Here is an 11130-nt window from a genome sequence, read left to right as displayed (position 1 = left end):
TTTTGTGTAATCTTTTATTTTTATAATATTATCTCAATTATAGTATTGTAATCAATAAATCACACTTGTGTTTCAAGAGCAATAACTTCTGTTTAAATCAAAGTGTCTATTCATATCCTAATTAGTTAAGTAATTTCAATTTTAAAAAGGTGTGATGAAAAAATGTGCCCTCTATATACTAAGACTTTTGGCAGGAAAATTTGGTAAGTTTAAATTTCTTTGTTCATCCCGACTTATACGTGAATTAAAACTTTAATCAACCTATCTTGCTTAAAATCAAAATATAGTAAACTGCGAACTTCGGATAAATTTTTCGGAATTTGAATTTCCGCAAGAGTGAACGCACACGCTTGTTTTAATTAAAATATTTTGTCCAAAAGGCTCTGCGTGCATCTTTTGCTAGCTGCGTTATTCATTTACAGCAAAGACAAACGATTAATTTTGTGCTAAAAAACGAAGAAAGAAAGCTCTAAAGATAAAACATAATTCTTCGTTTAAATGCAACATAAACTTTGAATAAATTCTCCATGAATGTAACTTTTGTTTGATAGAGCTGGTAGTACATTCTCGCCAAAACCAAGTTACCACAATGATACCAACTCACAGAAGATGCTTCGAACATTAACTGATTATTGTGCATGAAAGTTTTCTTCTTAGCATCAGAAGCTCAATTGTAAAGTAACCAATTCTCCAAAAACTGGCATCTTTAAATAATTAGACTTTTTGTCAATTTATTTTCGAGGACAGAATCTTAAAAATTTTCCAAGAAAACCGATACATCACTTTATTTGTGCTATAATAAAGTGCATTATCGTTTGTCACACGATGTAGTCACTTTAGATGTAGATCGCGACGTTTCGACTGCTTACTGCTAGTCTTCTTCAGGCGATAAGGTCGACTGATTGCACGGTATCATTTATATCACAAAGGTCGGCTGTGATTGGTGCATTTCGATCCTTCTATTGTTCCATTGTTCCGACGAGTAGCTGTTCCCTCAGTGGTCCGCTGTTGTACCATTCTCCTGTTGTTGTGTTTTTTGATCGTGGGCATCCATGCTACGCCTCCACCATCGCCAGTGAAGAGATCCAGGACCACGAGATCATGGTGTCTTTCGACGTAGAGTCACTGTTTACCAACGTACCGATCGAGGGCGCCGTACAAGCCGCGCTACAAAAAATGGAGAACGACGCAGGCCTGGCTGACCGCACGACACTTACATCAGTTCAAATCGCGGACCTCTTGGATTTCGTATTAAGATCTACGTACTTCCAGTACAACGGGTCGATTTACGAACAACGAGACGGCGCAGCCATGGGGAGCCCTGTATCAGCGGTTATTGCTAATCTCTACATGGAGATATTTGAAGAACAAGCAATAGAGTCCGCACCTTGCAAGCCTAAGATCTGGAAACGCTACGTAGATGATACTTTCACTATCCTGGATCGGGACAGAGTTGACGAGTTCCTGCAACACCTAAACGGTCAACAACCATCAATCCGTTTCACCATGGAGATTGAGAATAATAGCAAGATCGCCTATCTCGACACGTCAGTTTATGGAGAACCTGATGGCCGCCTTACCACCAGTCTACAGGAAACCAACGCATATTGATCAGTACCTAGCGTATGATTCTCACCACCCTCAGTCAGTAAAGCGCGGTATTGTGAAGTGTCTGTACGACCGGGCTAAACGTCTCGTGACCAAACCATCAGTAATCGCTGGAAAGAAGAAACATCTGTCATCTGTACTTGTTTCTAATGGATATCCCTCCTCGTTTGTGCAGAAGATCACAAAGGCACGAACAACCCCAAGAAGAGAGCCCGTCGCGGAATTTAAATCCACCGCCGTTTAACCTTATGTCTAAGAAGTTTCGGAGTCTCTCCGCCGCTGCCTAGAACAACAAGGCATTCGCACCGTCTTCAAGTCCGACACGACACTTCGGTCACACTTAGTGCGACCAAAGGACACCGTCAACCCGGCTAAACAAGATGGTGTTGTCTACAGGATTCCCTGTGAGTGCGGCAAAGTCTACATCGAAGAAACAGGGAGATCTATGCAGAAGAGGATCAAAGAACATGACAGGGATATACGACTCACCCGTACCCAGACCTCCGCCGTCTCTGAACACACCCACGAGACCGGCCACTATCCTATCTGGGATGAGGTCAAGTTTATTGATCGAGATCCTCACTGGTACACACGTAGGGTCAAGGAAGCTATTCACATAAGACTTCACCCTAATAACATCAACAGGGATAGTGGAATTGAAATTCCTGAAGCATGAATGCCCACGATCAAAAAACACAACAGCAGGAGAATGGTACAACAGCGGACCACTGAGGGAACAGCTACTCGCCGGAATAATGGAACAATAGGAGGATCGAAATGCACCAATCACAGCCGACCTTTGCGATGTAAATGATACCGTGTAATCAGTCGACTTTATCGCCTGAAGAAGACTAGCAGTAAGCAGTCGAAACGTCGCGATCTACATCTAAAGTGACTACATCGTGTGAAAAACGATAATACACTTTATTATTGCATCTACCACGATGAATAGCAACCTTTTCCTCGACATTTATTTGTGCTGTTGACAAATTTACTCAATAATTAGTTCTGCCCCCCAATGCTCCTCTCCCCGCTCCATGTAGAGCTTGAACCCAGGCTCCATGCAGGGCTTGAACCCAGGCTCAATGCAGGGCTTGAACCCAGGCAGGCTCTCCTCTTCCGCTTAGAGTGGGGGAGGGAGAGTCCAGGGACTGGACTAGGTTTTGAATGAAAGATCGAGGGAACGACGTTTGGTTTATCTATCTAAACTTTCGCACAAATTTGGGTATAACAACTGACTACAACACAAAAGGCCTAGAAACAGACAGACAGACAGATAGATAGATAAACTGACAGACAGACCAACAGACGGACAGACAGACAAACAGACAGTCCGACAGACAGACAGACAGCCTTTATTTAAGCACGACAAAAGATATAAAGCTCTGAAGTTTATGGGGTGGTGCAAAAAAACATAAAACTTGTATTAAACAAGGTGCTTCGGTTTTGCTGCGTTTATATTCGAGGAAAAATTCTGAAGAAAACGAACATAAAGTCGTTGATGCCGTTCTAAAACAGGCTAGGCGTTTGTGCACTGACAAAGTTCTTTAAATTCCGGAGACCAAGTAACTGCTAAAGGAAAATCTTAACCTGTTTTGCGCTCTTAGAGATTGTGGTAGAACCGGTAGGTTTTCTCGTACGTTTATCTTTCTTATTTGCGCGCATAGGGATCCATATCCTGGAGACAGAAATGAATATACGAGCAGTCAAAAAACCTGATCTGAGTTCTACAAAAAGCAAATAAAATCCTACATCGGTAAGCTTGTCAAGTTTCATTTGGAAGCCGGTGACAGACAAGAGCGGTGCAAATTCCGCCGATAAATAACGAGGATGAATTTTTATTTAACCCCGCATATACTACAAATCCATTTTCGATGGTTTAATTTACACGGCGGAACAGATGTGACAAACTCCTTAGAAATGACCGGCGGCCGCATAAAGTGAGCCAAAGGCGCGCGCGCCTTTTCCCCGCGGCCGACAAAGCGAGCCAATTACCGCTAATCATTACGTCATAATCGATTAGCGCCAACTACAGACACCGCGACTTCATAAGTAGCAACAACTGCCAAGCAAATAGATCAGTGTAAGTAGAAAGGCGAGAGTGATTACAGTGTAAAATAGAACAAGTTAAGTAACAGAAGCATGAGCTCAGGATCTAAAGGAACTAGAAGAACAAGACCCAAGGATAAAAGTAAGTTTAACTTAAAAGATTGTCTCAACTCTGCTTTTACCGGGTGGTTTCTTTGTTAAAAACTCCTGGTTTTATTTAGGTTATGTACGTCTAGATGATTGTATCCCAACAGTTCAACAGGATATTTAAAACACAGTGAAAGCACCATATTTACATACACTTTTCGTTCCTTAAATCAAAAGTTCAATGCTATAACCAATTGCTGGAGAAATTACATTTAATTAAAAATGACGAGTGGTTGAAGGATGTAGGTACTTATCATCATCAAAGCGAAAACACGGCCTCTGAATTTCAACTTGTTGTTACTTACTGTAGATAGACATAGGTGCCTTGGGTTAGCAACCTCATAGAAGTGGGAAACAATTTGCTTTGGATTTAATTTTCATCTCATTGCGCTATTCTCTACCCTGTTGTAACGGGGTGCCTATTTTCTTCTCTTCTCAGCTCCGGAGTCCCGAAGTCGCCGTCGTTTGCAGTTTGCTGCCGCTCCGCTCCAAGGCAAGTCATTCTTCCTTCACGTACAGTCAGCAGCCAAAGCGCGGGAACTGGAGAAGAAACTTAAAGAACTAGGAGGGGTAAGTAGATATGTTTCACATAATTCTTGAGGTGTAAGTAGGTGTACTTGATTCGATGCAGCCACATTACTAAACAAGCCACGAGTAAAAGAGAAGAATAAAAGAACACAAGTGAAAATTGCTCTACGTTTATATGTGTATAGCAGTTGCGATGTCAGGTCTACAAACATACACGTCGCTAATATCTTTGCCCTTTGGATTTCCTCTCTTCTAGGTGGTGGAAAAATTTCTGAGTAAGGAACTGTCCTGTGTTGTAACTGACCAGCCAATAGCATCTGTGCGCTCCACATCTCAAAAGGAGGAAACCACGAGCTTTGCTCTTTCAGGACTTAGAGGAGTAAGTATATATATCTCGCATTGCTCTATATAAGGTGCTTCAAAACACCTTCGCAACACTAGAATCAGACTTATCACAGCGCTAATATCTAGAGTGCGACATCAGGACGTAAAGCAAAATTTAGGACTGGATGATGACACAGACCGGAAATTCGAGTTGAGGTTGTGTTAGCTTTTAATTTGTGCGCGTAGAGAGCACCTTCGCTCTGATTGGTTGAGCACGTCCACGAGTCGTTATGAGTCATAATAATAGTAAGCGAGCTTAGCCAACGAAAGGCAGATTCAAGTCAAGTTCTATCAAAACCTATACTCACAGAGCGTCTTCTTTTTTTCAGCAAACCCGTGCCCAAGCCATACTCCAAAAGTCTGTAAAGCAGCAGAAACAAGCAGCTAAAAGTACTGATGTCCTGACCAATGCAGACAAATGGGGGATTCAAGTCAAACCGGTTGAGCAGGTGTTAAAATGGATTGATGCCCAGAAGAAACGTGAAGCTTCCGCCCAGCCGACTGGCCGCGTGTGCAGTCTAAGAGGAGCTTTCCTTAAAGTGGAGGATCACAGCCGGTAAGAACCTAACACACTGTGCTTATTAAAATAGCTACTTAGTTAAGTCTCAGGGCTGGATTCAAATTTGTCCACACTTTCTCTCTTACATCTTCTCTATTTCATTTTTTCTATTTCTATTTCTCTACTTCTCTATTTCAAGATGTGTCCCCTGAGATGACCGGGTCCTCGATTCTTGTGATCAATCGACTTATTGCGAATTTAATGATGTAAAGTAAGAAAGAGTAAGGAATATAATGACTCACTTTTAGAATGGAGCCGGAACCGGCTGCTATTCGTCGCAGGGAAGGAAGCGATGAAGGCTTCCTCTGAGAACGGCTCTTACTTCGATTAGTATTAAGCCTATTCTTTTATTCATCAGGGAATAGAAGTAATTGTATTTTTGGCGGCAGTTTTGACTAAAATGGTAGCTCAAAGACACTTGTCATTTTTATCTCTCAACAGGCAATACAAGCCGCTTGTCAAAGAACTGAATGTCTGGCCTCGCCTCAATTTAGATGCTCCACCCGGCTTCTCGCCATTTGACGAACCTGTCAGCATGCGCACTAGATCACGAAGTTCATCGAAGAGTCCAGCACGTGGAGACAGCAAGAGTAAGACCAAACAACAACAAACAACAGGAAGTGATGCTGACAAGAAAGGCTACTGTGAGCTGTGTGATGCGCCTTACACGGGAATGAAGAAACATGTCGCCAGTAAAGAACACAAGATGGTTGCTTCGCAGAAAGGGACCTACGCAGAACTGGACAGGCTTATCGGCAGAGGAAAGACTCTGAAAGAGTTTGAAGACGAAGTGAAGAGGAAAAGAGCTTCTAAAGCTTCCGAGACAACGCGTGTAACAAGGTAAGCAACGTAACCCGTAGAAAAAGAAATTGGTACTGAGGAAGAACAGTTGAACGGTAGTAAGCCAGTTAATGTACATAATGTACTAGCAGTGTACTGCAAAACGGCTTATCGCCAGTGAACCAACTTGGAAGTAGAATGAGAAACTTAAAAAAAATCTTAACGTGCTTTAGATAGGTTACCTGCTGTCAGTGGGCAGCTAATAGCCGGGGCGTCCGTTGAGAAAATATTCAGACTTCTTACAATGTAGTATTAACAAACTGTCTTTTTATGGTTACAGATCACGAACCAGAAGTCGATCTCCAGTGGCTGTTAAATCAACTCCTCAAAAGAGCTTGAAGGCACCGACAACGCCGCGAAGAAAAACTCCGAGCCGACAGTCGCAGACTCCATCTCCCGCCCGTAGAGCCCCGAGTTCCGGTCGGAAGGCTCCACAGACAGTAACACCAATCAAACTAGTCCGATTCCAAGATCAATACTCTGTAGCTAAATCGACGTCCAAGAAACGCCGCCGGAATGACACGAACAACATCAGCCCAAGCAAATCAGCGAAACGAAAAAAGACGGATCGATATACGATCGTGGAGTCGACACCGATGAGGATCAGACTTCGCCGCAGCAGGAGGAAAGGTTCGTCGACAACGAGAGGTTCCATGTTCGTTAACCCGAGCACTCGCTCGCCATAGAATTTGACGAAAGAAACTGCTCATAACACAAGCAGCAGTCTAAAAATTTGAAACATCATTAAGTTTTCAGTTAGATGGTGGACGCCTTGGACTGAGATATTTAAAACATATACTGAACAACAAAGAGAGCATCAAATCACAACCCGATAGATAATACGAAGGGATAATTTGAAAAAAAACTGAACCAAATCTAGTCTGGAACAATCATATAGAGAACCTGTGAAGCAGGTTTCTTAGCAGGAGGTTTCAGTGATTAGTGTTCTAAAGTAACCACTCGATTGTTTAGAAGCTCGAAACTTAGCTGGTACAATGCTGTATAGTTTATTAAGTGCAAAAACAATGTATTATAAGAGTAAATGGATACTGCACATTGTACATAAATAACCACTTGGGTTTATTATTGTCTTTAATTCAATAAACGTCTCTTTAAAAAAAAATTGCCTTCAGGAGGTATAATTTGTGAACGCAAATATGTTAAAAATACTTTAAATGATTAAACAGGCTTACAATCGAAGACGAAAGTGTGCGTGAAAAAGTCAACACACAAGGCGTATTTTCCCCCTTTAGATTTCCCTTTCTCCTGTGCAAAAATTAGAAAAAACAAATTAAGCCGTTTTTTTTTTTTTTACTAGTTTTCCACTCCAACTGTTATGTTCAGAGAAACAGGAGAAGCCCTGAATCACCAGGTCGATCGCCTCGTGGCCGTTTTCAATTGTCTAAAACCAATATTATTACAACGGCCAATCACAACAAACGTAAACAACTCAATAAGCCAACTAGACTTCAAATTCTGCCCCATTTTGCAGTCACCGAACTTCGCGCTAACCCCCAACTAGCTGAACGCCAGAAACAGGCTAAGAATAAAAAACATCTCCAAGTAAGTACACGTAATCACTCTTAAGCGAAGAAAGAAAATCCCCATCACCACACATTGGTTATTGTATAGCAACATTGAAGTTGGGATTATTTCGATAAATGTTGAATTTCTCCTTGATCAGTATCTGTATTCTCACAACTTGTCGGCAAGACTTGGTATTGCGGATATTTTGAGGAGAAAACTCATGTTGGTCATCATCATCATTGAATATCTTTATCACTGTGTCACCCTCTACCTTATGTTCACCCGTTTGCAAGAATAACCTCCACATTAGATCCACAAGTTATTAGATTAACAAGATTACACATTTTTTTTTGTCTGGAAGCGAACGTTTGGGAGACCACCTCTGTGCAGATTGCGACATATACAGTATACAGAAAGTTGATCTGGTGAGAGTTTTGAAACAGCCCAGACTTTTGAGCTATTAAAACGCGCAAACAAACTCAGTAATTTGGTAATCTCAATAATGGTGTTAGCCGTCAGCGCGTTTTTCGGTGAAACTTCAGAATCAAGTAAGAGAAGCTCTATAATTAAACACTGCTTAAAATAGTTCAACCTGGACATACAATGGTTCATGTGGAAAGCATACATGGGACGCTCCTCGTTATGGACTCCTGACTGTACGTGGCCTTCCTTTCTTATTTACTCGCGTCAGTTACCGGTGCAAGTCCATTTGCCTCTCCGTTGAAGCAGAGCTGTCGTGGTGTCCTCGTCATAGCCGGACCTTCTGCTTGACAATGTGTCTGTTCAGTCAGAGGAAAACGACTCTCGAAGCCATTTAACTTCCCTTGCGCAATGTTTCTCTGAATCAGAATGTACTTGAGGCAGGCAGGGTTTCTTTGTTGATTGTCTCGTGGGAAAACCACATTCTTAATTCCTGCTTTCAAAATAAGCGGGACACACTCATCACACGGGGTTTTGCTCACAAACATGGTGCTTGAGTCTTCGCTTATGTCCCGTGTGTTCTTGCCTAAAATCACCGCTTGTTCGGCATGGATCGAGAAAGCGTACTTTTTTGTCAGCGAGGGACCATCAATGTGGGAAGCTCTCGGAAAATCCCCGTAGTTAGCTTTCGGAGGGTAGCCATTCCAACCCGCAGATACTATTTGATTCCGCTGCAAGATTACCGCCCCGACTCCTCTTTTCGGATCGTTCGAACGTTGCGCCAAAATGTTCGCCATTCTCGACATATGCCGAGCCAGTTCCTGCCAAAGTGGGTTACTAGCGTCGGGAATGATCGGTGTACCCTCGTGGTTCGGGACAGTGTCTCGAGTGCATCCCGAACTTGCTTCATTACCGTTCGGGTTTCTTCCTTCACATTCGTAAAAGTTAACAGAATCTGGTAAGTCTCCAAATGTGACTCTTGCAATCCATTCTAGCATAATGTGAATGGAGTGATCTACTTGTTGTTTGCATTCGTTGAATTCTGGCCACTTTAGCTTTAGGGTAATGCTTCTTTTCCATTGTTCACTCCAGTAACGATTCAGCAGGGTGAAAAGAACACTTCTGTGAGATAACTTGTGAGGGGCGTATGGTGAGCGTTTTACTTCACTTTCCACTAAAACTGTCTTTTGAATGTTTGGAACATAAATGGACTGCCCTATCTCGCTCATCCGGTACAGCTTTTCAACTTTATCGAGGTCGTGTTCGTCAGGGTTTTCAGGCTCAAATGGTAAATAGCACACTCTAGAAATCCCGGCTTGTACCATCAGCTTCGTACAAAGAGAGCAGGGTTTCCGTGAAGTGTAAATAACGCAATTTGCCGCGAGGTCACTGAAGTCTACCAAAACACTTGTCACGCCATGAACAACGTCACGCGAACAATCAATTGCGACGATATTCTCCCGGGAATCAACCATTACCACACCAATCTTGTTCAACCTTGAGATAGAGCCTTTCGATGGCTTTTTCTCCTCATCTAGTCTACTATTTGATTCTATACAATTGGTAAGAGGCTCCTTAAAGTGGCCGACATTAATCACACCCGTCGTGTTGTCCATATGATTCGAAACTGCATTGCTTTCGTGAACCTGTAGCGGCGTACCTAATTCTTTGTCCTTTTCACTGTCCTTTTGCTCGATGATACAGTTGTTTATCTTAAACTTCTTTCTCAAAGGACCGCTTTCTTGAAGGACATCACAGAGCACATCTTCGTTGTCGACTCGATCACGATAATCATCTTGATCTTCACCGGTAGCCGACAGGCTTTCGAAATCGCCGCACACCGATATCGTGGCGAGTGGACTCTCTTCCATCCACAGAGACAAGCACGAAAACAGATCGGTTTTCGAGATGGTGTTAACAAAATCCGTGAACCTTCGCGTGCTTGCTTGATTCATTTTAAACAGGCGGTTATGTACCAAAGCCGGTCAATAAGTAATCTTTCATTGTCTTCATCCCACCGGCAAGATGTGAATTGTTCTTGATATTACGGGTATTATGAACCGTTCGCACAACAACTTAAAGTGATTGATTCGATTCGTTACAAACTTGATATAAACAAAAAATACAGGTGATCCTAAAGAGAGTTACTTGCTCTCCGAACGGCTCCGAACGCTGAAACAATGATCAAAGAGTAAACAAAGAACGTGTGCGTTGTCCTATGCACTTATCCACGTCCACCGTCTGTGACGTCACATGTTTACACGTAACGCCATGTTTTTAAGAGCACTGTCCGTCTTATCAGTCTTATCAGTCGCTAATATCGATATCAGCGTCTGATTGTACGCGTTATGGTAAGGAAAAGTATCGTATGCAACCGTGTCGGACACGAAAAGCCGAGGAAATTGGAAACATGGTCCCTAAAGTCCCGAGACTGAAGTCTAAAGTTCGAAGTCCCTCCTCGGCAACCCTAGTGGGGCATCACAAATGCGGCTTGTGCATGGACAAAAGTTGTTATTCTATTTACTGTATGCAAATGATCTAGCCTAAAGCATAAAGAGAGAGTCTTTTAATTATAAAGAATTCATTGTATTTTGTTGGGATCATCCAGTGGTTTGGCCTATGCTATTTGAATGATCCAACTTAAATTTATGATCTGCGTCTTTGGTAAAACTGAGCTGAGAACATAAATTATCTTATCGTGTACATTATTGTCGCATGTAGACCCCTTAAAAATCACCAAACAACTGCATATAAAGAAGGCCGGGCTAGACATGCTATGTTCCGTTTAGACATAACAAAGCGACAGGATAGAGTATGATAGTATGCGGCTTCGTCACGAGACGTTAACTTGCATCAGCTTTAAAACTTTTATTCTTCGAATCAGACCAGAAACATATTTAAATTTCCTCGAAAATAGAAGCCTAAAATAAAATTTAATGACACTGATGATGTCGAAGATGACTCCGCCCTCTCATCAAGTCTTTTTTATAGGGAAGCGAGAGCTTGTGCCGCACGCTAAAAAGGCAAATTTAGATTTTTTTTCTTCATTTCGTTGCCATTAATAAATT

At 42.2% G+C, this 11130-nt stretch overlaps 2 protein-coding genes across 2 annotated transcripts; one reads left to right on the top strand and one right to left on the bottom strand.

Annotated features, from left to right (window-relative positions):
* Window positions 1–3750: 3750 nt before the first annotated feature.
* LOC145471535 (protein DBF4 homolog B-like) lies at window positions 3751–6976 on the top strand. Its single transcript, XM_081454864.1, has 6 exons — window positions 3751–3799; window positions 4214–4374; window positions 4589–4711; window positions 5046–5272; window positions 5717–6115; window positions 6396–6976. The coding sequence occupies exons 1-6, from the start codon at window positions 3751–3753 to the stop codon at window positions 6799–6801; spliced, it is 1365 nt and encodes a 454-aa protein (XP_081310990.1). The 3' UTR covers window positions 6802–6976.
* Window positions 6977–7172: 196 nt separating this feature from the next.
* On the bottom strand, window positions 7173–10567 carry LOC145468653 (cytidine and dCMP deaminase domain-containing protein 1-like). Its single transcript, XM_081452369.1, has one exon. The coding sequence runs from the start codon at window positions 10015–10017 to the stop codon at window positions 8317–8319; it is 1701 nt and encodes a 566-aa protein (XP_081308495.1). The 5' UTR covers window positions 10018–10567; the 3' UTR covers window positions 7173–8316.
* Window positions 10568–11130: the final 563 nt, after the last annotated feature.

This window comes from Orbicella franksi, chromosome 2, assembly GCF_964199315.1.
Source record: "Orbicella franksi chromosome 2, jaOrbFran1.1, whole genome shotgun sequence".
NCBI classification, from domain to species: Eukaryota; Metazoa; Cnidaria; class Anthozoa; order Scleractinia; family Merulinidae; genus Orbicella; species Orbicella franksi.
Note: the sequence above shows the minus strand (reverse complement) of the source record. Positions and strands in the feature narration are given on the sequence as shown.